The 27,364-nt window shown below is 41.8% G+C and overlaps 3 protein-coding genes across 6 annotated transcripts in view; 1 reads left to right on the top strand and 2 right to left on the bottom strand.

Annotated features, from left to right (window-relative positions):
* Positions 1–718: 718 nt before the first annotated feature.
* On the bottom strand, positions 719–9,456 carry LOC130174732 (YTH domain-containing family protein 1-like). Of its 2 annotated transcripts, none has more exons than XM_056384913.1 (6): positions 9,018–9,456; positions 8,183–8,210; positions 6,025–6,104; positions 3,873–5,555; positions 3,637–3,681; positions 719–3,379 (listed from the first exon to the last, which is right to left on the bottom strand). In XM_056384913.1, the coding sequence occupies exons 1-6, from the start codon at positions 9,042–9,044 to the stop codon at positions 3,353–3,355; spliced, it is 1,890 nt and encodes a 629-aa protein (XP_056240888.1). In that variant the 5' UTR covers positions 9,045–9,456; the 3' UTR covers positions 719–3,352. The 2 variants fall into 2 exon arrangements, with proteins under 2 accessions (XP_056240888.1, XP_056240889.1); XM_056384914.1 differs by having other exon boundaries at positions 8,183–8,207.
* Positions 9,457–11,206: 1,750 nt separating this feature from the next.
* birc7 (baculoviral IAP repeat containing 7) lies at positions 11,207–14,993 on the top strand. The gene is made up of 7 exons (XM_056385784.1): positions 11,207–11,699; positions 12,220–12,319; positions 12,478–12,559; positions 12,713–12,758; positions 13,515–13,724; positions 14,408–14,473; positions 14,690–14,993. Exons 1-7 carry the CDS (start codon positions 11,207–11,209, stop codon positions 14,887–14,889), a joined length of 1,197 nt encoding a protein of 398 aa, XP_056241759.1. The 3' UTR covers positions 14,890–14,993.
* Positions 14,994–15,114: 121 nt separating this feature from the next.
* nkain4 (sodium/potassium transporting ATPase interacting 4) overlaps positions 15,115–27,364 on the bottom strand; it is a 47,914-nt gene continuing 35,664 nt past the window's right edge. The window contains exons 5-8 of one of the 3 annotated variants that reach the window (XR_008828724.1): positions 26,690–26,750; positions 24,184–25,384; positions 18,638–18,722; positions 15,115–17,708 (exon numbers count right to left, since the gene is read on the bottom strand). Coding sequence is in view for 2 of the 3 variants with exons in the window: in XM_056385769.1 (XP_056241744.1) it covers positions 17,699–17,708; positions 18,638–18,722; positions 26,690–26,750 (156 nt within the window). In the remaining variant the exon portion in view is untranslated. The remainder of the gene's footprint in view (positions 17,709–18,637; positions 18,723–24,183; positions 25,385–26,689; positions 26,751–27,364) is intronic. The other 2 variants (XM_056385769.1, XM_056385770.1) reach the window with 2 other exon arrangements.

Raw genomic sequence — 27,364 nt, 5'->3', positions numbered from 1 at the left:
ACATTTGTAGTAGAGAGCGGCCCTACTGATGTGAAGATCCTTGTGCAGCATAAAATGTTATATTTAACAATCATATATATCTAAAATTAAATAAACTCTCAATCTACATTTCATGTAAGATCACTTACACTGTTTTACTCAAGACAGTGTTGTTTACTTGATTATGTGACTGCAACATCCCACCAGCAGTTCTGCCAGATCAGGAAATCAGCACCATGGAGAGCTCCTGTCAAGAAAAGACAAGAAAATCTTTTGACAACTGTGGAACAAATATATTTTATTGTAAACCTATTCAGGTCATCTCAGGCTGAAGAAATGTATTATCAAAAAAAGTTTTGGGAAACATGTACATGGATTTAAACACTAAGGCTTCTGTTTTTATATTCAGATTAGACGCTGAAATGTCAAATTATGTATTGATTTCATAAATTTTTAATATTGCAAACTTTTATCCAAAGCTGCAGGACTCCCATTTGTGTGCTCAAATTCTGTTGTGGACGACCTGAGCCTGTGGAAACTGAGGCCTGATTTGAAAACAGCATTTACAGAGACTGTAGCAGCATGATGAAATAAGACAACGGACAGAAACAATTCCAGCCTGGAAAACCGTTCAGTGACATTTAAGCACTGGGGCTGCCCTACAGAGCTTCCTCTCTTTGGATAAGGTCACTATAGGTGGCTGTTTATTTACTGGAGAATTCATGAGATCAAGACAAAGTAATTTCTGAATGGACAGTTTATTAAGGCTTGATTTCTTCTATAAAGAAAAACCAAGATAGCTCTTTTGAACATGTTATGCCCACTACAACTGTGGTCTATAAGATAATCAATGTTTATTTAATATTTCATGTCATTAATCCTTTTGTAGTGTTGATACATATACTTTGATGGCTAGCCTGACATCCGTCTATTGCAGCAAACATCTTCCGACAGTTGTCATTAACGTGCATGTAAGCCCTGTACTATAATCACAACTAGCTCATGCTTCCTGAGGCAAAGACGGCTGTGGCTGCGACATCGGTGGCATCCTTTAGCTTCTCACCTCCCCCTGACTCTGACGCTGGATGGAGAGAGCGGTGTCGGTGAAGGCGAAGGCAAACATGTGAAGGGCGTTCACCGTATTGCTTGGATCAACCTAGCTATTGATTAGTGCAGGTAAAAAGGAGAAGAGATGGAGAAGAAAGGATCCTCTTGGAGGTCTGGTCTCTACATAACAGGGGGATACACTGGCCAGGTTAAAAAAAAAAAAAAAAAAGAAAAAAAATCAAAAGAAAAAACATACAATGTAGCTTCACACATCTCGAAATACGGTTGTGAAGCATACGGTTCATACTCACACTCAAGTGACCCAAACAAAGTGCAGTACTTCTGTCATCTCAACATTATAAAGGGGATAAAGTCCTGACAGAATCAAGATAGATCATATAGCACATACACAGTCTAACATACTCTGAAAAGACCAAACAGCTTCATGAGTCCAGGCCACATTACCTAAACAGGTACAAGTGTCAATATCATCTTTTTCAACTGAAATATTTCAAACAGAAAATTGTGAATTGGGATCTGAATATTTGATTTGGTTACCATGAAGCTACATCAAATTTAAACTTGTACAGAAATAAAACAAAATAAGTCAGAATGAGAAAAGTCACCTTAATATGAAAGAGACAGCCATGTCTATTAGCAGCATTCCTCTCTGCAACATGGTAACCTCGCAATCCACAAAATACTGAAGTCACAATCTCAAACTAATCAAGAGAGAACCTGCTGATCTCAAACCCTCATTAACAAATAAACTGCATTCTGGCTTTGAATGCCCTGAAACCACTGACACGACAACAGGGGGACACTGTCCTTTAAAGGACTAATCAACATCACCACTCTCACCTCACAGAGAAGCTGCAGGATGGATAATAGTTCAACATTTCCAGCAGACTTAACTATATTGCAGCTTGCCATGCATGGCACACACATCTATTAGTGACTTTGTTCTTTTAATAACCAATCTTTTTTTTCCCATGAACATACCTGAAAGTACTTTACTGTATCATAATCAATGGATTCAGTCTAGAACAAACTATTTTTTGCAACAACAACCAAAAAACACACAGAAACCACATTTCATTCTTATTTTTTTCTTACTCGATAGTAAATCAGTTACATTAATTTTTAGGTTATACATTTTTAGGCTTTCTCCATGAATATATAGGCTCCTACGTTAAAGCTTAGCATTACGACCAACATGATAGACTTAGCAAAACCAAATTAAAGGAAAAAAACAAAAACAGAGGATTAAGACAGAATGATGGTGAATGGACAAATATGTGAACCCTCCCCCCATTTTGTGGAACAAAAATGCACAAGCAACAATTCATTCTGAATTGACTATAAAACAATTTAAAATGGTGGATGCGACAGTTCTCTCAGACTGGGTTGCGTACACAAGCAGAATCTCCTGATGAAACATACAAAAGACCCCTTCAAGACAAACATCAAAAGAAAGCAAAGCAGAGGGGTGTGAATGATGTCAATAGTACAATTTTTGATTTAAATGGTGAGAGTTCTGGTTGTGGAGGACACATCCGTTATTTCTTTCCCAGAGGCCTTTGCAATTCCTCCTCTGAAATGTCTCGAGTCCCGTGTGACTTCACACTATCCCTGATTTCTCCAGCAGTGTCACTGTTTGAGCAGTTCTTTTGAGAAGTCACCAATAATTAGAAAAAAAAAGTTAAGGCTCCAGAAAACAGATTTCTGAAATGAAAATTGTCAGTAGTAAGCCAAAAAATAGAGATTTTGTCGATCTGAATGAAAAATAGATAAACCATTGAAGTTTTATTATCGCACAGTTCCAAGTCCAACATTGCCTTTGGGATCCTCCAACCCTGTTGGCACAGTTAAAACTCTGAAGCATGGCAATGTTGCCCCCAAATGGACAAATAGGGGCAGGACACATCCGTTCCTGATTGTACTGAAATATAAAGTGGCAGATTTTTTTCTCCATGGTGCAGTCAAACCCTGATTCAATTGGAAAGAGGAGGACTTGGGGGCAGGAGAGAGAAAACCAGTCTGGTGAGAGAAGAGTACAAGATGGAACGGGAAGAAAAATACTTAAAAAAAAAAACCTGAACTAAAGAGTGTGGTGGTGGCTAGGTAATACATTAAATCAGCTTGTTATCCCTGCACAAGAAGTGGGTGGTATATGGGGCAAAAAAAGCACAAGTCTCAACAATGGCAGAGATTCACCAGGATTAAATAGAAAAAAATGAAGGGCTTGGTTGCATTTTTATATTCTTCTGTCTCTTAAATCAAAAGTCCTAGTGTAACTGTTGATCAAGCCAAGGATAAATGTCCTCTATTGTTTATTCCTGTTTTGGCGCTCCTGTTTGAAAAAACAGAGCAAAAAAAATATCATCAGACATACAAACATTACATAACAACACAGTAAACTGCAGGAGATTTTGATGAACAGAGGCCTGCATTTATCTATTTAAAGCAGTGATCAAATATTATTATATTATCTAAAATTTCATCTTTACAGGTTGAACATAATCAAAAACAGTCATCAATGACAGAAAAAAACCTTAATACTCCCGAAGAAGTCTATTACACCAACAAGAAAGTATGACAGTTCTTTACCTGATCCAACCGAGAGCGGTTCTGTATCTGGGCAGGTTCAAAAGTCTGTCAAAAGGAGCAAGTGAGAGGAAACAGACAAAACAAGAATTAGTTTTTCACAAATGAGGCACAAATCAACAGTCAACCAGTCAAATGAGAGAGTGAGCGTAGAAAAGATAAGCTCGGATAAACTTATTCTGGTCAAAGATGCTAAAGACATATTTATGGTAAAGTAACAGTGAGATGACTTTACCCACCTTGCGCACCTCCTCCTCTTCTTCCTGCCTCTTCTCGTAATGGGAGAAGTCATCAAAGATGGAGGTGGTGTGTTTGTAGGTGGCAATGATCTTGAGCACCTGCTTGGCCTTCTCCAGAGGAACCTCCTGGGTGTCGCGGGAGTTGGTCACTGGCTTGTTGTCATTGTTCTCCAGGCGGATGTGGCGCAGCTGGCTATTAGGCACGTCCTTAACAAACAACCAGTCCACATCAAATTTGCCCTTCCACTTGTCCTGTGCCCAAACACCAGCACTGGTGCCATAGTCCACTGGTGAACGCATCTCTGCCACGCCGCAGAAATGACCACTGCCATTGACACTGAACAGCAGGTACACAGGACCTTTACCACTCATGGCCCGGAAAGCTGAGTCCAGCCGCTTATTGCCGTGCTCCGTGCTGCACCAGATCGAATACTTGATGGAGCGATGGATATCATCCTCAGAGTAGCTCTTAATGATGAAAACACGACCGTTCTTCAGGTTCCATTCAAAGTCCTTGGGATTGTAGCTGTGGGAGGCACGCAGCTTCTCCAGCACTGGGTGGGACTCTGCACCAGGTCCCTGGCTGGCAGACAGTTGGGGGCCAGTGTTCCCACTACCAACCACACCCATCACACCACTACCGTCTTGGCCAGGGCCACCCTGCCCATAGCCTTGGTTGCGGTTGCGTGGGGCAACCCAACGGTTCTGGGGTTGTGGGGGCTGGGTGTGGTTTTGGTAGGGCTGAGGTGGTGGCTGATGGTGCTGGTGCTGGTGCTGGTGTTGGTGCTGGTGCTGGTGATGGGGAGGTTGGGGCTGTAAGGCCATTGGTTGCATCTGGGGCTGCACCAAAGACTGGGGAGGAGGGGGCTGCATGGGTCCTTGCTGCATGGGGGCTTGAGGTGGCATGGCATGAGGCATGCCAAGAGGCTGCTGCTGCTGCTGCAGTGGAGCTGTGGCTACTTTAGTCACTGGGCCCTTGTCCCAGGTCCCAATGTTCATGTTGTGTTTGATGGGTGGTGGGGGCAGAGCTCCCCCTGGATTGGGCATCCCTGGCTTTATCTTAGCTTTCAGCTGCTGCAGTTTGGCAGGCTTGCTGGCAATGGCCGCCCAGGAGGTGGGCTTGGGTGGGGGCATGCCGATAGGTGTGGCTCCATTTCCCGTGGCTGCCACCGCCGGGCCACCAATCACAGATCCCACAGCCTTGACACCTGAGCCCTGGCCAGTGACATCCCCTCCGATCTTCAAGCCAACCATTCCCTGCTCCAGGCTGTTCATACCAGGGGCTTTGTTGAGGGTGTCACTGTGAAAGCCCGTCTGACCATCAGGCACCAGGGTGCCCCCCAGGGAGCTGGGAGGATAGCTGTAGCTGCCACCATAGGCTGAACTTTGAGTCTGCTGGCCCTGGGAGCCACTTGTGCCCCAAGCAGAGAAGGCAGGATTTTCAGGAAAAAAGTTAAACCTGTGGGGGTAGATGCTGCTTCCCAGGCCCCCTGGCTGGCCAAACACTGACTCATGCATGAAGTGATGGTCTCCATTACTCAAGGGTCCGTAAGGGGTGAGGTATGGAATAGGGGGGTCCCCACCGGTGGACCATGGAGCCTCACTAAGGGGGTAAGGAAATCCAATGGAGGGGGCGTAGTAGCTGGACAGGTAGGGGTCGGTGATGGACTGGTAGCTGTTGTTCTGGATGAATAAAAGTGAGCAGAGCCTCAAAATTAATTTAAAACCTCTCTATAAATTAAACTCTGCTACCTCTGTTTTATATTAAATATCTTTTTTTAATGGTTTACTAATGTCACTTAATGTGAGTAACTAATTTATATCCATCATGCAAGAGGGGAATAATTTACCTTTACTTAATCTCGTCATGATACAGTTCTACTGAAATGATCAACTCATGTCATACTTCTACAAATTTGTATAATATTTAAGTCAGACACATGTCAGGGATTAGAACATCAGTTTAATTTTGTGCGTGATTGTGCACACCTTATTGTGGCATACATCAATAACAAATACCCTTACAAATTATGTGATATTCATTTGAACCATACTGTATAGTCCTGGTCCATTTGTACTTGTACCTAATTAATATTTGTTAATTATTTGCAATTTTCCTAATAATTTTCAAGAGATGGAGGTTGAGTTTTACCTGAGTTGATTGACCAGTGAGGTATGGCTCAAAGTCATTGTCATGGACAGTCTCCTTCTGATGTAGTGAACCATTTTGCACTGCAACAAAACAAAATTACATTCATGAAAAATTAAATATAGGGGTGACAGAGTTTTGTTTTTACGGGACAGATTGCAACAAGTAGTTTATTTACCCTTTATTGCAAGTTATCAAGTTACACAGAGTTTCCAATGCAGCACACAATAGATTTAAGGATAAACATCTGATAACCTAACACCAATGAAATATTTTAATCACATTAATTCATGCTGAGATTAACTTGTTTAGTTTCATACTTATCTATCAAATGATATAAATCAACTCACAATTTTAGTACTTAAATCTGTCTGTCCCTATTGTAAGTGGTCTTCCAAAAAACAATCAAAAATCAGTGAGCCATAAGACAGCCCCATGGCCCAGGAGACAGCCGTATCCTGGGGTGAATCAGCCTGTGGCCTGCTGCCAGCCAGACCTGCAGGTACAGAGTGAGTCAAGACCTGCCTGTCACTCCGCCTTCTCCATCCACTGCAGTAAATCAAAGATGACTTGAACATCATAAAAAAAATACAATTACAAGACCATAACAACACCGTTGCCAGTGCTAATGGTAGTGAGGAACTGACAACAGTGACTTCCTAGTAAATCATACTGGGGTTGGTGGTGGGACTGAGAGAAGAGTGAGAATAGAACAACCCCTTACAAATCCCAGCTTCTGATAGTATGAACCACTCAGTACCTGTAGGAATTAATGGTGTCTTTAAAAGTTTGCAGCTTGTTGCTCACACAAAGAGCAGGCTGTGCTCAGCTTGGATTCACTACGGAACTGAAATGATTAGTCAATTAATCAATTAGTTGAGCGACAGAAAATTAGTCAGCAACTATTTTGATAATCACTTAATCACGAGTCATCCATAAAGCTAAAATGCCACAAAATTGTTTGTTCCCATTCACCTAATGTAATGATTTCCCATTTTGCTTCGTTTTATACAATTGCAAATCGAATAATCTGGGGTTCTGGACTCTTGAATGGACAAAAAAAGACATTTCAAGACATCAGCTCAGGGTCTGAGAAACTGATGGGCATTTTTTTGCCAATTTCTGGACCAAACAACTGGAACTTGAAATCAATGGCATATTAACATATAACAAAAATACTGCAGTTACAAAATTCATTGTGAGGACCAAAGCATAAAAATATTCACTGAAGCTTCTCAAACCACTCAAAACAGTGTCATGCATGTTCCACACAGTTATATTCTTTTGCCAAAATATGCATCTAAAGGCAGTGTGCTCAAGTCATGTTTTGGTAAAAAAAAAATGACTCGAGACACTGCCTAAATAGCAAACTGGATTATGATGGAAGTGTGATTAGATGGGTTTCTACTAGAATCCAAGCTAACCACAAACTTCATTCTCTGTGAACAAACATATTTTAAAAAGACACCTTTTAAGACTACACGTGTCTTTGTGTGTTATACTCAAAAGGCAGATTTGGATGGAAATAACTACAAACTAAAAATGTAAATGTCAGTCCATACCTTGCATAAGTATCATGTACATATTCTCATCATGGATACTATCAATCAAAGTCCTTATAATGTATCAATATCTCTGTATCAATTAACAAAGCAATAGAAAAAAACATGTTCCCCCACAAGCCACAGTGTTGAAAATGTTATATAATGTTTCCCACAGTGACTACAGGTTTCTGAAATTCATCAGCCCTTTTTAATAACATGGTGGATGTTATACTTCAATAAGTCTCTGCACACATTTTTACCACTGGTGGCCCAGCCCAGTATTGTTTGTGCTCAGTATTCATACTTGACACTTTCAGTAGCTATATATTCATGATACAGTCAGCCTAATTGTTAAAGGAAAAGATATGGCTTGTTATCTGTGATAAAAGAAAGTTAACTCAACCACATTACAAGATTTTGAAGCTTATGATATCAATGTGCCAAGACCCAGCATATTATACACTATACAGAATATATTGTGTAGTGTGGCAGTAATGTTTTCAGAGCCAAGATATCATTCCATGAAAGGCTAGTGTACTTAGTCGGATAGCAGTAGGCCCAGACTAGATGTCCAAACAAATTATCTTGAGTCAGTCTTCTGTGATGCCGCGACTCACCTTTAGATGCTTGTCCCTTTGATCTCTGCTTCCAGGTTAAACCATGAAAAGAAAAAAAGAACGACATGGTTATTTTCAGTCGGTCTGAGATTTCACACATAGGTTGGCACTGAGTACAGTCTCAAATGTTGTCTGTTTATCGCTCATAAGCTCAATGTAAGACTACTTCCTGAAAAGAGACAAAGCATAACATTTAGCTAACATTACTCTATGGTGAAAGCTATATATACTAACAGTTGGCTACAGATATTACCGTCATTTATTTTGTGTATTACACAATATGGTGTGCAACTTATTGTTAGTTTATCAACCAGCTAACGCTAGCGTTAAATCACGCACAACTTTGCTAACTAACGTAGCCCCCTTTAAAATGGCTTTCTAAACGCCAATGGCTTTAATACAGCTTGTAATATAGTTTATCACAAATGGCTGCAAACATTTACAGCAGTCTAGACATCATACATACACATTGCTTTAAAAGTTGTCTTTCGCAGAGTAAGTTAGCTTCAGCCTCAGTAATTCTTGTATCGTTAGCTTTAGGTTTCACGTATTCAGCCATAAGGGGAGTTTTTCTGCTACGGAGGTACTAACATTTAGTTTCACACAAAAATGCATTTGACAACGGTTTGCAGTCTAACGCGATTGGGTTAATATTTCTTGAATCTCCATTAAAAACATTTAACCATTTCACGGTATCTTTCTAACTTGCTAGCTGCATGCACCGGCCAACCCTAGCTAGCACTTCCGAGGAATAGCCGTAGCCCAGTACATCGTTAACGTTAGCAGGTAGCTAGCTTCCAAGCTCTCTACAGGCGAGATACATCGTCCTTCCTACCTGAGGGTCAATGCTTGTGGCAGACATAATTCATTAAGCAAGTCCCTGGATTCTCACAGAGCCTGAGCTTGTGACTGGATTTCAAGCCCCGTGATTTGAAAGCAAGTTCACAGCTCAGTTACAGTTAGCTATGTGGCTAATTGTGCCGCTTAGCGTGTGGCTAGCTCAGCTGTATATTTTCCGCTGTGGGCACGTATCCCAACTTCCACAGTTCAAGTCTGTCGCCTCGGATACTGTGTCCGAAAGCAGCCGGTTCCTGGTACAGGTTTTCAAGTTAATGTTACGTGTCGCCGACTGGACCTTTCGTATCTTGATTATATTTCTATCCTCGCTCGCCCTTTACTTTGAATTTTTATTCCACAGAGAGAGAGAGAAAGAGAGCCCTCCTCAGTTACGTTAAAGCTCTGTACACTTCCCCAATGGCTGCTCCATCCGGGCTTTGAGCTGCCGCTGCAGTTCACGTCGTTCCCTGCGGGGGGTGGGGGTGGGGGCTAAACTTTGAAGCATCATTTCCATTAAAAAAGACAGTGACTGTGGCTAATGTCTGTGATTTAGATCATACAATTAAATAACAAATGCACTCGACTCATAAGCATAGATAAGAACTTAAGTTAAGAACTTCAGTCTTAGTTTACTGGCATTGGTGCTATTTTCTGCATTCTCTGACGGTATAACCTGCGCCAGGGGGCTATCAGCAGACTAGTGTGGTTTTCTGCTGGGCCTCTTAGATCTAATACATTTTAGTTCAGCACAGTGCTCATGTGAGACTTACTGGATTGCAAAAATTACATTTGGCACAATAAGTCCACAGTGAACTTACATTTTGCAAAGCTTGATGCTTATGGCATCAGTCAAATCTCTTATGTAGTTGCAGTAAACTGCATCTTGTCTTTTTGGCCGGTGACTCCACTTAGATACACAGAAAATATAGATATAGACTATTTTATATAGGATTTGTAAAGCTGACTGTTATGACAACCATGTGTAAATTCCTCACTGCCATCCATGTGCGCATGTGGTTCATACCAGGCTGAAACTTATAGCAAGAAAATAACTGATGTCACGGTTATAATTTGAGTATGACTAGCAATTTAACATGAGCAGGTTAGGTTATGACCTGCAATAAATTACAGTAGTATTTCTCTGTTTCACCACCAGGAGGTAGCAACAATACATCCACAATCACCTAAACTCTGCCAAAGGTCAAATTCTTAACTTACTGTGTACAATGTGTAAGTGAACATCGAAAGTTATATAGCTATTGATATTCACAGTAGCACGTTTAATGGTCTTATCTATGACAAGATGTATTATCACGTATAACTGTGACACTGTAATTTAAGCAGACAATTTTATTTCCTATCTTCTGTAGATTTTGTTTTGCCTTTGCTTTCTCTGATACTGCCTGCAACCTCATCACAGCTCACTGACCCGCACCCTGAGCCACTAAGTTCTGCGTTATATTTTCAAGGAGAGTAAAGACCACACAGCTGCTTATTTTATGTGTTTGTTGAGTTTGTTGTTGAGACTTATCTTCACTGTTAATCTTACAAATTCAAGTGCAGAGGGAAAAGAAATCCTGTAGGCCCTTGAAGACACAAACACTCACCAGAGAAAAAGGTCAGTGTCAATGCGATTAGGAAAAAACAGGATAAAGAGCCACTCTTGAGCTTCTAATACTTTGAAAGGTCAAGTTTTCTTTTTCTATATGAGTCTGTGAACATTTGTTGAAATCCAGAAAACCCCTCATGGAAAAACACCACAGTACTCAGCGTATTCCCATAAGGAATCATAGGTTAAAATGGTTTTCTGTTATTCAGTTGTGGGCTTATTCTGTTCTTGCTACTATGTTTTAATATCTGTGTGATATCCCTTTAATAGTCCAGATTAGTTGTTAGGCTATAGTATGCTTCTAAAACTATTTACATGGTGGGCCTTTTTCCCTAAGAGGCAGAGTAACATGGCATGTTCAGGCTGTCATTCATTCAAGCGTCAATGAGCATACATTCTGGCATTTAGTGGCTTTTCTGGAAAGCAGTCTCCTGTAGGCCAATGTGCAGGCCCCCACAGCTGATCATATTATTTCAGTCGGTGTGCTGCACTCACCTTCAGTGCGCGCTCCACTATGGACCGCAAAAGGGATGACTGGCACAAGACAGAAAGAGAAAGGAAAACCTACATGCCACAGAATGATGGATGACAGGAGTACTATGCTGCACATTCTCGAGGAGCCTCAGATGCGAAGAGAAGGGGAGAGACTTCGAACTTTTCAGAGCTGGCCAGCAGATGCACCTATCACATCTGGAGATCTGGCCAAAGCAGGCTTCTTCTTTCTTGGCCCCGGGGATAAAGTCCAGTGTTTCTGCTGTGGAGGGATTTTAAGATGTTGGGTGCACGGGGACAGCCCAGCCGCAGAGCACAAGAGGCATTTCCCCACTTGCAGTTTCATACTGGGTCGAGCTGTGGGAAATATTCCTCTCCAAGTTGGATCCTCGGACTCCGTGGATGGCCAATTATTGAGTCAACTCCAGAGGATGACTATGGATGATCAGGGGACAGCTGGACAAGCGGTCTACCCAGAGATGGAGGCAGAGGATTCCCGGCTCACCACTTTCCACAACTGGCCAACTGAGGCCTCAGTCCAGCCAGATGTTCTCGCCAGAGCAGGATTTTTCTACACAGGTGCTCACTGTCTCACTAGTAACATTTATATCCTAAACATCTGCTTTCTTTAATATTTTATGAGCAACATTTGAGTATCCATGAGTATATTTCAGTGAAATATTCAGCACTGACCCAGTCACTGCTAGAGCGACCTCTCTTTGTGAGAGAGTTAATAGTACAATTGTCCTGCTGAGTCATGATGTTGTGGACAGAACAACCTGGACAAAGCTGGGGCTGCTAAAGAAGTAGGGTTCACAGCTTTAGGCAATACACAGCGTGTGGACACAATATCATGAAAACCTATACAAAGTCTTGCAATCAGATAAAGTAACCCTACAGTGACCAAAGCAAATTATTGATTTACCTTTGTTATATAGTTTGTGTATGAGATTGAGTCCTTGTAAAATCAGACATATAGACAAGTTTTGTTTTAGACATGTTTTTTGTTGATTTAGGACAGAAATGGAGTGTAAGGATCTTTTCTTTGTCCAGCCGCGTCATTAGCTTCTTCTCTCAGTGATCTCGTTCATCCTGACAGGTCACGGCGACAATGTCAAATGCTTCTACTGTGATGGAGGGCTGAGAAACTGGGAGCCAGGAGACGACCCGTGGCAGGAACATGCCAAGTGGTTTCCACGGTAACAGCAGGACCTGTCACTGGCACATACAAAGACAACTGTTGAACACATAATTTGCCTATTTTATTAATTTATTTATTTTGTTTTGCACTCGCAAGTGAAACTGTTCTGCATTCATGCTTCATTAAATTATAAAATAGCATGTTTGTATTTCTCAGGTGTGAGTTTTTAATCCAATCGAGAGGGCAGGAGTACATCAGCAACATACAAGATACTCATTTCCATCTGGGTGAGACTGTGGTGAGAACCTTTACCCCTCTTATCTGGATAAAACCTATTTGTCATACTGCAGACATAAGAATAATTCCGCATTAATAAATGACAGTTTGCCATTCCTGCATTTAAATCATTCATGACTTTCATTGTGAATTTGAAATATGATTACTTTTGAAGGGTGGCTCACAGACCTCCACAGGCAGAGATATCAGCTCCAGAAATGGTAAGTCATATAAAATTCTAAAAAATCAGAGAATGAAAGATATGTACCAAACACATAAAAAAAAAACCTTCATGTCTGCTGTGTAGATCGGGATAAAAAAGATAGCAGCCTTCTGCTTTGATGCAAATCATCAAAGTGTCAACATCCACTCCTGCTTGTTCACACAAAAGGGGAAAGGTAGAGCAAACATTTTGAGTTGCACTGCAGGTGGTGGAAATGGAGAAAAGAAAGGCTGCATCCGGTTGATTGAATTATTCTTAGATCATCCTGGGAGTTCCACCTTGGTAGAAACATGGATTTGAAGTATAAAAGCAGACATGGCACACAAGCGCTACTTAAAACCCCAAATGAGACTCTGAACACACTCAGTAGGTTCATTACTTTTTTTTTGCAAGGATGCTGAAAATGAAATAACTGGATGTTCAATTACCTGAGCTAATGTTTGCTCTCGGGTTGCAGTAATTAGGGAGCGCTATGGAAACCATTTGACTGTTGCTCATGGTTGCAGGGTAGTCATGAGAAGGCAATTATTCCATACAATGAAGGCATCACAATTAGAATCCATTTCAGCAAGTATACAGAAGAGGTCCGTGGTTTGAAATGTTAATGTATCGGCAGATAAAGGCAAGCTGCACAATTTGTCATTTATTTTCCCACTTATCTAGTGGATTGTATAGTATGTGGTGCTAAATTGAACCAAATGTCCAGTGGCTGGTCACTAGTCTTCCTCACCTCACCCTTCCTCTCATCTCCCAGATGTGGTCGGAGGTCTGGGCGCATCCTCGGCCATGCTTTCTCCTGTGGTGCAGACTGTGCTTCAGATGGGCTTTGAGGCCAATCTGGTGGAGAGTCTGGTCCAGACCAAGTATCTTTTGACAGGCCAGCACTACACTTCTGTATCTGACCTGGTCACTGATGTACTGCAGGCAGAGGAGGAGGACAGACGGAGGGGCCCGCAGAGCAGAGGTAACAGCCAACGTTTGAAAGTTAACAAAGTTTTTTATTTTTTTACTCAAGTACTGCATTTAAGTACAGTTGTAAGGTACTTGTACTTTACTTGAGCATTTCAATTTCCTGATACTTTTTGCCTCTACAGTTATAGTTATAGTTACTGGTTACTTTTCAGATTAATATTTTACATATAGTAAGCCTATAAAATACATGTCTAGTTGGAGCCCCTTGTCACATTTCAGATTCTCAAACATGTACCCTCTAAATTTCTTAAATTTCATTCTAATCACTGTTGGAGGCGCAGCGAGGAACAGATTAGAGAAAGGTTTTGAAGCAGAACTTTGTTTTTTCTTCTGCTTTCCCCATTAATCATCTCATTACCCCTCAGATTTATGTTGTGACCCATCAGAGGAGGCTCTACCCCTCAACTGGGAACCACTGGACTTAACCACCTATCTCTATCAAGTGGTGAAAACTAGCTCCATCTATTATGTAATGAATCACAAAATGCCAGTCAAGGTCCATTTCTTTCGTAGAACCAGTACTTTTGATACTTTTCAAGTATCATCTGTCGTTTTCTGACAATCTAAAACATAATTTTACTTTAACTTCCATTTGTTTGCATGTTGATATGTCACAATGGATGTTTGAGTTCATAATGTGCCTTGACTGTCTTTTTTCATGCTTGTGTGCTTCAGATACAGAGACGAGGCAGGGCTCCAGTGCTGGAAACGTGAGGACACAAACACCCGTCAGAGAGAAAGGTCAGAGGTCAACATCTCCATGACTAGCAGGAAAAACAGCTACTGTTGTACTTGTAATGCTTTTCATAATCAATTACAGCATTGAACCGCTGCCATATGATTGCTCTATCCTGCAGCATTCAAGCTTCAGACACAACAGTCAGCTTGTACATATACTCTGGCCATGTATGTGTTCATGTGGTTTTTTTTTTTCTCTCTGTGTGGTTTGTCGAGCAGTGAAGGACCCCAGTCCAGAGGAGCTGCTGAGGCAGCTGCAGGAGGAGAGGACCTGTAAGGTGTGCATGGACAAGCTGGTGTCCATCGTCTTCATCCCCTGTGGTCATCTGGTGGTGTGTGGTGATTGCGCTGCCAGCCTGCGTCACTGCCCCATCTGCAGAGCTGTCATCAGAGGCAGTGTTCGTGCTTTCATGTCCTAAATCTGTAGTGAGAAACTGCTGCTATACAGGTGTTACATGATTGGCCTTGAGTTTTGCTCTGTACTAATTTTCTCCTTTGTACTGATAAAAATCAAGAGTGCTGCTTGTTTTGTCGGAGGTTAACAGATTATTTTCTACAATAAACATTTTAAGCTGTTTTTGTTTTTTCATTTTTTCATTTTCACACAAACAAAATGTCTACTAAATAAATGACACACAAGATCATTAAAAGAGCACATTCTTTTATTAACAAACACCTATTTACATGAACACAAAGCACAGTTCTGGATAAATAGGATTACACAATCAAGGTCACATGGGGATGGGGCAACACAGGACACAAAATAGAAGAGAGAAATACAAAAAAAATCTTTTTCCACTTTCTATGCAAAGAAACAGAATTATCTACAAAGAGGTGGAATCTTTTTTTCAGTGGAGACTAACACACATAGACAACCATAACAGGTTTTAACTAATTCCAGTCACTGGGTTTTAGGAAGAGGCTGTATTGCACTGAGAGGAAGACTCGTTTTACATAATGATTTTAGTAGTATCTTACTACTAATACTGATTATGTTACAATATGAGGTGCTCTGTGTTTTTACTAATCTACACACCAGTTAGCATACCAGGAGTGTGTAAACTTTAAATTATAAAGACAATAATGACTTATAAATTATTATTGCATCTTTCCAATAGAGAGACCAATCACATCAAAATAGATCACTCACATTATTCTGAAATTAGTCAAGAGATTAGTTCAGAATCATAACAGTTTGTAGACTGTCTATCTGGCAGTGACAGTACATCTAATATCACAGAAATCTGAGGCCCAGCAGGATGTTTTCAGGTGCTAACAATAGACAAAATGGACTGAAAAACAAAATGAATAGAAAGCAACTTTTTTTTTGATTCTAGGAAAAAAATAGCTATGCTGTCAATTTCAAGAATTCGCACCAAGAATTACTGCAATCAAACAAATGATGTACTGAAAATATTCTGTATTCAAATTCAGTGGCTAAGAAAAGATCTTAACCGAAATGACAAAGACAGAGGACTGAATGTAACAATGAAACAACCAGGGCAACTTGCTGACTCCTCTCACATGACAGTTATTCAGTATCAACATGCTATTTTAAGATTCACTGTTATCCGCTAACAAAAAAATTAGTTTGAGTTAAAAAAAAAAAAATATGGAGATTTGTGGAAGAGCGGGCTTGTGGCAGAGACTCAGCAGCCTCACAACATGTACATGAACACTCTGAACACCAGAGGGCAGTAGTGATTCACACAATCAGTGAGGCAACAGGGGATCTGACTTTAGCTGACTTTTGTCCTGATAGATTAAACATTAAGCGCAAAAAAAAAAAAAAAGTGCTACCACTCAGTTTGGGAGATATGACCCAGGTGTGTGCACTTTTGCCTAAATCAAGTTATAATGATACTGGGTCAGAATAAAAGAAATATGATTAAGAAACTACCCAGTTTATCCAGCTCATACACTGTGAAGACATCAGTTTCGCTATTTTGTCATTACTTAATATGCTTTACACATAATTACAATACAAACCCTGTAAAAAACATGCTATAAAACAATCACAACTGAGACTATCACCAATGAGAATCTAAACTGTTGAAGTGACAGGAGACAATGCTCTGATCCACTCACGTATAGCCATGCTACTTCTACACAGAAGACCATACCCATAAGACTCAACACTGTTGTGTGCAATATGAATCGTAAAACAATTTCTATTGTTTTCTCGAAGTTAAATATATGCTGTGTAACCTTTACTCGAGTGTGTGTAATGACCCCCCCCCCCCCCCCCGCCAGCAGCCTGATGTGTCAGTAGTTAGAGGAGAAAAACTGAGGTGAAAACAAAGCTTTCAACACAGCGTCTGACACAAACACCTGACACTTCAGAATTACTGACGAGGCTGTTGGTGAAAATAGTCACAATAATAAGACTCTGGAAATAAAAGCAAGACTCGCATGCCATTCCCTGTGTTTGAACGCCTCTTACACGCTAACGCTCTTTTGCATTCTTGATAGTTTTCACGTCAAACTTTCAACCATAACTCTCAACCACATGTCAACCCCCTCCATCCCCACCCCACCACCCCCCAGCTCGTTTCATTATTTACATTTTCTATTTTTGACAGATGCCCCTGTAGGTTTGGTGCTTTTGTTCCCTCCCCTCCCTGTACCTCTCCACTCCCCTGCCTCTTCCTGCTTTACTTTGTGTATTTATGCACACAGATCCTGGCCTAAAGTAAACAGGCTGCACACAATAGCTCATTCCACAGGCTCCACTGTAATTCAGCCCTCCAGCCAAGATCTGAGCCAAACCGGCAATAACATGCTAAATCACTGAGTCCTCTAAGACACAGTACCGCAGACTGGGAATGCTGGGCAGTCCCTGATTACATACACAATGTATTTATATGCTGTACATGTTCTATACAGTCATGTTCTTGGGGAGTATTAGACCATTATGGGCAGGTCACAGCGATGGGACCTCAGCAGAGAACTCAACACAAAGAAAATGATTGATACTTCCCTAAATACACAATATGAGGCTTTGTTGCACTGTAATCCCCCCGTTCCCAGAACCCGTCATCCCTCCCTGGAAAACAATGGACCCTAACTGAGAAGTGTTGGCTTTTCTGGGCAGCATACCAGTAAATGACATGTTTAAAGCACTGAAATCAAAAAGGGGGGAGGAATGTCTGGCGTGTCCCCAGTGCACTGGGATGTTTGTCTCCGTGGGAATTTGCTGTGTCACCTCCCTGCTGGACGCTCTCCTATTTACGTAGACCTGTAAAGGACAGAAACGTGGGAAGGAAGAACGGAGGGTTAGCAGTTGTTGGCCAGCTCAGACACAAACACATTTATATACACACACACACACACACACACACACACCCAGACACACACACCCAGACACACACACACCCACACACCCCCAGACACACTTCCCTGGATGAATTTATCCAGGATATAACTCCCAGTAGATTTGGGAGACGAAAACTTCCTCCCTCCCATTAGAGACGGAGCTGATTAAGCTGTCAAGAAGCTAATAAAATATTCATTTCATGTTGGCAGAGACTTATTACATGACTTCCCAGGCTTATTGTTATTAAATTCTCTGCACAACTTAATTGATTAATCCAATTTTAGGCAGATTTTTGTATGTTCTTCTTCATATGCTCCAATCAGTAAATGCCCGTGGCGTGAGCACACACACGCACACAAACACACGTACACACAACAAGAAAGGCCTTTATTTTCCCCAAAGCCCTCTGACAGGATGTAGCATGTTTCAAAGAACATGTTACTCCCCAGACATGACATGAATCTCCAGATACTGAGCAAGAAACTGTCTGCACAACCTCTCCTAGTCGGTGTTGTGTTCTAACTTACTGGGTCCTGATGGAGTAATAAAAAGCTCTGGAACAAACGAGTAGGTGGACCTTGAGTTGAGGTTATTTTGTAAACTCAGAAAAATAATTCTTGTTTTGATTAATGAATAGTTTCAGGGAAAATCTGGGAATGTGACCTTGAAAAAGAAACAACTACATGTAGGCAATTAATAAGTAAATAAGCAACTACATCCACAAAAAGGCACAAAAGGCAACGTGGTGATGGTAATGTGCATATTCACATACACCTGTTATTACAGTCACATTTATAACACACGGGGATATATATACACACATAATGGGATGATAGCACAGTCATACTTACAGGTACATGGGCTTTAAGAGGAGATGAGATGGTTTCTCATTGACATGGTAGAGTGGGAATGGGTCAAATCCACCAATAAAATCAACTGAAAATTAAAAACATAAATTATGGAGTAAATCAAAAGACAGACAGTAACAGAATATGACACTTAACTAAAAAGACATACATGATCAAAAAACAAGAACAACACAAGATGAATGAGGAATGAAATGGAAACAAAAGACACAGTGGGAACAGTAATAACACAGAGATGTTGAAAGGTAGTCATCTTGGCACGAACACCTCACGCTTTAAGTTTTTTCATTTTAACTTTGACAAATAAAAGTCCTCAAAATAAAAAAAATAAAAAACTCTGCTAAAACTTTTTTTTCATCTGTGCATCTGCCTAGAGCCAGAGGGAAAGCTCGGGAACAGGTGAAAGCTGGCCAGCTGTCAAAATAGCCTAAGCCTTTTTATCGCTCCGAAACAGAGGTGACCTTCAGCCACCGACCGAATGCTCAACCTTTTCTGTTTATTTTCTCACTTAAGAGTTCAGACTCTAGGCGAGGGGCAGATGAGCAAACGAGTGTTACGCCATGCGAGGAAGAGAGAGTGACAAGCCGGTACCAAAGTGCAGTGCATTTTTCACAGATGCAGAGAGAGATTTTTGAGATGAAGGAAAATGCTTGCGGCTCTTGAGGGGACACAAAGGTTGAGAGGGAGAGAGGGGAGGGGGGAGAAGGGGAAAACGGTGCGCGTCACGCTTGTCGGTCTGACTGACAGGGGGCCAAAGAGATTAGGTGGAAGGCGTGCATGTGAAAGAGGCCAGCATGTCCACAGGCTCTGAAACTACTGTAAACACCACGAGGGGAGGGAAAGGAGAAACGGAGATTGAGCCTGATGCAGTGGAAATAGACACTAAGCAAACAGTGGATCCTAGTTACAGAGGATAACACAAAGAAAAAAAAAAAAAAAAAGGGCAGATCTGTTACTTTCTGGGAACCAACAACTGTGGGGAGAAAAATAAACACAAGCCAGCCATGGAAACTACTGTAAGGCCAAATCAGTTCCATCCTGATAAGAGGAGGCAGGGGTGGTCTGCTGAATACTGATAGGTGGGCAGGATGAATGCAGAGAGCCACAGGGTGCTGTGGTGGGGGAACTGTCCCTTTACTGTGACCCTGCCCTGGTTTCCAAGGTTTCTCCATTTCATCTGTACCCCACACACACACACACACACACACACACACACACACACACACACACACACACACATGCGCGCACACATGCACACACACACACACGCGCGCGCACGCACACGCGGGCACGTACACACGCACACACACCAAAAACAAAAACCTTTTACTTACTCTTTTATGTACCAGTGATTTTCTCATTATAAGCAGGTGGGGATCCAACCCCTGCCATGATAAACTGTGCTGAGGAATACAGTTAGATCATAACGATGGTTGCCATTTTTAGACACACTAGCAGCTCTGGGGATGGGAATGTCGGTCGGCCCATCTGTCAGTTCGGAGTGAAAAATCACGGCTACTGTTGGATGCATTGTTGTGAAATTTGACAGAGATATTCAGGGTCTCCAGAGGATGAATCCTAATGACTTTGGTGATCACCTGACTTTTCATCTAGCACCGCAAACAGGTCAGATTTTCCACCTTTGCAAGACTACGTTTTATGACAGCATACCTTCAAAACAAATGGAAAATTCCTGCTATGCTACATACATAGGAAAGGAAAGTCTCTGGATATACATTATCTGAAAGCTCAGAACCTGTGCCTCAACAGGTGCCTCTATTAGCCACTAACCATTCCTACTTTAATGAAGATATCCTGGTTAGAACCTTATTAAACGCTTCATTTCTAACTCTTATCTCTTCTACATACTGTATAGTGTATGCCAGCCAGTTAATTGCTTGAACCTTTTTTCAAATAATTATTACACACATTTATCCAACCACGACCTTCAGCTGAAGCCTCTGTATAGCTCACCAAACATTGATGGTTGAGAAATCAGTGTTTACAACAGTAAAAACAGAGCTAACATACAAACACTTTGAAAATGAATGTGATGGGTGGAAAGTTGCAATCTCAAGTGGCCTGTTCATTCTCAAGAGATGCTTTAAAGGAGCTATTTGTAACTTTTTGATATTGCTACATAGCCAGCCTTAGCAACCCACTCTGTTTCTATCACTTCTTTCCTTCTACTGATGTTAGCATGCTAACCAGCTCTCCCCAGCCCGGTCGGCCTGTCACTTTTCCGATTACCAAGTCACTGTAGCATCCAGTCTGCCCTGAAGAAGTAGTGCTTCTCAAAGGATGTGTTTTAACTTGTGGTCTTATAAATGCAATGATGGCTGAAGCTCTTGGCAAGTCTGGTAGGTAAACAGCTGTTGGGTTGAACTTCCAAATAACTCCATTAAACACAATTCTAATGTTTTAACATGTAGATGGCAGATTTGATCTGCCAACACCAGGGAGGATGGCATTCTTTCAATATGAAACTGAGAGTTTAATTTGTCCTCTCTAGTGCAGATCGTGACCTTGGAAACAGATATTGGCAGTTGATCAGTGCATTTGATCCTCCAATAATGAAAGAGCTTGGTTACTCCCAGGCAGAGGGAGATGGTTTTCACTTGTGTGGACACATGCAAGAAATGAAAGGTATGTAGGTCAACAGTTAAGGCATCTATGTGGTGCCCCTCAACAAGCAAGGAATAATATAAGACGATTATGTTTCAGTTTAAGTGGAAACTGGCTGAAATCAGAGGACATGTACTGAACCAGGAGAGACACTGGCAGTCAGTCTACCGTATACTGCCGTATCGCACCCTGTGTGTGTGTGTGTGTGTGTGTGTGTGTGTGTATGTATTTGTGTGTGAGGAGTTGGCGAGCTGACACTGAAATGAAACATAGGCACAGAGATAAAGGGAAAAAGACCAGGAGGGAAAAACAGGGTTGGTGAGAATAAAAGAGTGGAGTGTGAGGAAGATTAAGAAATTCAAGGAGAGACAGGGCAGAGACAAAGACAGCGATATAGAGATAAAGGGCAGACAGATAGCTCGACACTTCAGAACCTATCTTCGACAATCTAGAAAAGATGAGATACAAGACACAGTTGTAGTCTGTGTCTCAATCTCTCTCTGCCTCGCACACACTGTTTTTTGAGCAAGCTCCATTCTGCAATACTGAACCTCTGTCCTCACACACCATTACACAGCCATGATTGCTATACAGGCTACTCATTTACTTTTAAGACTGGTTTAGTGGTTTTATGCTTAGTTATTTTGCATATGAAAATTGCAGGTATGTTTGATTGAGAGTGTATTTAAAGTTAATCATCCATGCAGAGAGGAGAAAGGTTCTACACAAAGATAGAACAGGAGAGCCTCTGCAAAGTTTGCCTGTTTGATGATGCTCAAATGAAAATGAACAAGTGATGACCTTAATGGGACAAATACAGAAAATATTGCTCCTGTGTTTATTTCTTTGTGACCTATTACAAACTGGATGTCTGTGTTAAACCCTCAATACGTGTCACTGCAACTGCCAATCTCCTATTTGTCATCCAATGTCCAGCACCGCCTTTATTCTTCTGTCAGTCATATGTTGATACATACACTGACCCAGTCATAATGTCCATTATCTATACAACTGAATTTATACAATAGTGAAACAGTGCTTGAAATGTGTTTACTGTCCGTGTCTGTTCATGATTATAAAACAGGGCTACAGCAACTGTAAATGAGTAACAAAAAGGAGGAAATCACTAAATTAATTGGACAAGATAATCAAAACAAGACCGTGTATATTGGTTAAATATAGTCTAATATGCAAATACTGTGATGCAACAATGATAGTCCTGCTGATTATGTGATTTAGTAAAAACTACTGTATGCACATCGCATTTACATATGGTGATCGCCATGTCCTTATTTTCTAATAACAACGACAGGGGCGTAGACTGTCCTGCCCTTATGGATGCAACAAGGTCAATCAGGCCTGTACACACCCACCCACACAGTCCTGAGAAGAGCTTGAATCAGGCAGCATAAGTGAAATTATCATTGTGAGCTTCATGAGCTGGGAAGATTCTGACATTTCTTTCACACGGCAAAAATGTCATATTTTACATTTACAGTATCGTACAAAAGATTTAGATATTTTAGATGCTACATGTATTTAGATGTTTAGATTCTTATCCATCATGCAATACCAGCAGGGAGGCGTCTTATCGGACCCAGATCCATTCTGCAGCGCGACAACCTCCCCAAACTTACAGCCATACAACCGTGAAGTGTACCTAGGAGAATTGATGCTGTTTGGAAGGCAAAGGTCGTCACATCTAATATTGATTTGATTTGAAGTTTTCTTCTGTCTACTCCACTCTGTATGAAGTTAATTGATCAATAAAATGTATTCATGGCATCATATCGGAAAGCATCCGCACTTCACTTGTAGTTCCTAGAAGTTGTACACATGACTGTACATCTTATTAGAATTATTTAAGAGTAAATAATACACAAAACAAATACTTTCATGTGCACATTTTTTGCAGTATTATCACAAATGTTGTTTGAATGCAGGCCTTTTGCACAGCAGACATTTTGACTGGTCATAGCAAGGAAAGCACAGGTGTTACAATATGAATAATAACACCCCGACCCTGAAACCGAAGCAAATAAATGGAATTCAGCCGTCATTAGTTTTGTTTTTTATATCTGTGTTTTTCCGACTGTCGCATATTATTAAGTCCTCGGTTGAAAAAGGTCTATTAACAATCTTTGTTCTTCTTGTTTGACGTCATTTTCAATAACACTTTGAGGTGATAACAACAGAATGAGGCTTTTTTGATGTTCTGACCTTTTCCCTCATACACTCCGCTTGCACATTCATCCATCCCTCCAGTTGCTCTGTCTGCCGTGGAGGATTTTCTGGGGATGTGACTCAGCACACAGGGCGGCAGCATAATTAGCAGACATGCTAAAGCGAGCTTATCCCAGCGCTAGGCAGCTAACTCCATGACCTACTTTACAAAGAGGATTTTCCCCACCACTCACTCTGCCGGTGTGTCTGCTCACCACCGATAACTCTGTGTAACAAATTCATACACATAAACACCTACACTCAAACAGTCACACACAGTCTCACACACACACACACACACTCTCACACACACACACACACACACACACACTCATATAGATCCGTGTGAGTGCACATACACAGGCACATGCACTTATGAAGAAAGGAAGTCACATCAAAAAGGAAGATCTCTCTCTCTGTCATACATACATGCACGCACACATTTGCGCGCGCGCGCACACACACACACACACACACACACACAGACAGACACACACACACACACACACACACAGTATCAGTAATGAAGCCTGAAAGCCATGTCAAACCCTGAGCTGATGGTGTATGATGCTTGTTATTCTGCCCATTGTGTCTTCTTGGCTTCTTGCGAGTGCGTGTGGACGTGTGCGCGTGTTTCATTTCGCTATTCTTTACGCAAGCCTGAGCACTCAAATTTAACTCACCCCTTTCCGTGGAGAGTGGGGGAGTGCTCGTCGTGTGAAGAATTCCTGTCTCATCTCCTTATTCGTGAAAAGCTCATCTTGTCTCGTGTTGTTTGTTCCTGCATATTGCCCCGTCTCCTTCTCCCCTCCTTGGCTTGCTCCTGACAAACACCTCCCTCAGCTCCCCTCACGTACTCCTCTTTCTGTCTTTCCCTTTCTCTTTCTGTCTCTGAGGATTCTTCCTACCTTCCTTGTCTCGGTGAGGCGCAATCAACTGTGAAGTTATTGACCAGCAAGGCGCTTAATGAGGCTGATACAATGAGTGACCAGAGACCTCTAACTTTTTACAAGCACACCTCATTAAAGCTCAAAAAGCAGAGACAGGAGAAGAGACAGAGAGAGGGGGACAGCCAAGACTTCTCAAACACACTAGAACTGGATTCTGATTCGTGACTGTTCCATCTACCTGTGAAGAAACCATAAAGCATACAAGGGAGAAGTGAAGAGAAGGAAAAGTTCTGTGTAGGAGGAGATATGCTGATGCAGCCAGGGAGCTTGATGCTTTAATCTACACATCAAATGAGAGGAGAAAATGAGAGCGGCAAAGTGCCTTGGCTGGGTTTTGTGTTGGTGCGAGAGTGTGCGTGTCTGTGCACCTGTGTCTTCATGAACAAATATGTGTGAGTGTCTATGCGTGTGCGTGTGTGTGTGTGTGCAGGCTAAGGGCTGATTACAATAACAAAGAGCTAGCAGTTGGAAGCGATGTAGCTGCGTTTTACTCCAGCACAGTCGGGATCAGAGAAGAACTACAAGATAATTAAAACCAATAAAAATCACACCATGTTCTGTTTTCACCCTGAGCAACCTTTCCTTATTGCTTGCTTGCTATTTTCATCTCTGTATTTGAGCGCGAAAGACTGTCTGCTACGACTTTAAACAAACACACTCTGCGCAAACTGTCCACACTGGGAATGAAAGGAGCTCACAGGTCACCAAACACAAAATGAAAAGACGTTGAGGGCAAAAGTCTTTTTTTTTTTTCACTTCACTCCTGATGAAGTGGTATTACCCTCCAGGGATTACTTAAGGGTGACTGGTGATTAAGTGGTGCTGCCCAGAGCTGGGAGGGGAAATCAGTTGGATGGTGATGTTAACTACTTACAGCCAGTGAATCTCTGGTATGTGACCACCAAAGAACAGCTTGGACGTGTGTACCACTGGTCTACAGGAACACACAAAGAACCCACATCATATTTCCCCCAAAGAGTCTTAAGATGCTTTTAGTTTGTTCATTATGCTGTTTTCAAATCAAATCTGTCTACAACAGGGAGAGACATAATTACAGCCAAGCTCAGGATTCTTCATAATTAGCATTCTGACAAGCACATACGTATGAATATGTACCTGAGAAACTCCTTGGCTAATCCTCACAGAGAGAGCTTGTTTATTCCGCCATTACAGATCCAGCTATCTGACACCTACGCCTTTCTGCATCTGGTTTCAAAGCATTGCATAAATATATTTGTAAAGGCAGATTCTCATGCCTGTGAACTCAGCTATGTATCCTCGCAGTCCTGCAGTGCTAATCAGATATATATGAATCCCACTGACCCTCAGATCAAATGTTTCCTGTCCCTTGATTGGCTAACCCCCCGCAGGACCTCTGACCTGCTGCCTATGAGGTCACAGCAGCTGCGTCATTTATCACAACTGTCTGTTTCTGGTTTCTCTGTCTTCTCTGATGACTCATTTTAATGGTCCCCCCTTCTCACTCTCTGCCCTTTTTTATGCACGTCAAGGTGAACTCTTGAGCTCATCTGACTCCATAGTGAGACTCACAACAACACACATCATACAACAATACAGACAGGAGTGGAGATAACGCAGTAAAGAAACACTTTAAAAGAAGGATGTAGATGTTTGAGTAGTTGCGAGAGACACGGGCGTGAGGCGGGAAGGTGTGTGTGTACGAACATGAGAGTGGGGGAGGTGCACAAATGCAGTATAAAAACACCCATCCTGCTCAGGAAACAGACAGCTGGAGCGACAAACAAGGGGCACATGGAGTGGAGAAAGTGAGAAAAGTGAAAGCCAGAGTACATTAAAGGAAGCGAGGAACAGGGTTCACAACAGCAGTGAGGACCACACAGACCGCTGAGGAGCAGAGATGAGGCGACGAGTGTACACGTGAAAGAGAAAGGAAAGAATGGGCCGAAGGAGGTTTGGAGAGGGAACACATGGCTCCTTTGGTTCTTGAGGGAGAGAGAGAGGGCCCAGCTGGTGTGGGGAGGGGGGGGGGGGGGGGGGGGGGCTGGAGCGACAATGGTGTGGGGAGGGGTGTGATGCGAAGAGAGGGAGATGAAGAAAGATGTAGCCCTGTTCTCCTCAACTCGGGTGTTTTCTATCTCATCTGTGTGAGTGGGTCTGGGTGTGATTCATTCATTGTTGCAAGGCTCCGTTGCAGGAATTATTTTGTGCGTGCGTGCGCGTGTGTGTGTGTGTGTGCGTGTGAGGTTGAGCGACTCACAGCTGTCCTCCTCCTCAGTGATAGCGCTGACAACATAACAGGCGTACACGAAGCCCAGGAGCTGTGAAGACACAAGCAAACAAGAGGGGTTAGACTCCACAGAGCGGGCAGTGTGCAGCTGATAAACAACACTGTGTTCGCTTTTATGGACAAACAGATAATACAAAACAAACATCTGGAAAAGAGCAAGCCTCGTGGGGCTACGGCCTCGATTTCGGAGATGGCAGCTGTGTGTTCTCAGGGACGCCCCAGTGGGCGGCTGATGCAACACAGTGCAAAGAACAGCACTACAGCTGAAATCATTTGTTGATTAATTGATAAAAAAAAAAGAAAAAAAAGAAATTGCCAATCATTTTTATAATCAAGAGATGGTTTAAGTTATTCATCAAGTAAACAATGACAGTTTTTCTTTCAGATTTTTTATAGACTCAACAATTAATCATCAAACAAAGATCAAGAGGTTGATTGAAAAAGAAAATAAATAGTTGTAGCCTTATAATCGCTATAATTAATACCCATAGAATATCAATGGATCAAATAACTATGTGTAATGAGGGGTGTCACTTAATCAGGTTGTGCTGAAACCACACAAAATTATCACCTAACTCTGAAGTTACCCTCAGCTCTACTGAACTACCATCTTTCAGCTCATTGTTTTGGTTTACCTGCCTGCAA

This window comes from Seriola aureovittata, chromosome 9 (assembly GCF_021018895.1).
Source record: "Seriola aureovittata isolate HTS-2021-v1 ecotype China chromosome 9, ASM2101889v1, whole genome shotgun sequence".
Classification (NCBI taxonomy): domain Eukaryota; kingdom Metazoa; phylum Chordata; class Actinopteri; order Carangiformes; family Carangidae; genus Seriola; species Seriola aureovittata.
This window is presented reverse-complemented; position numbering and strand designations above follow the sequence as displayed.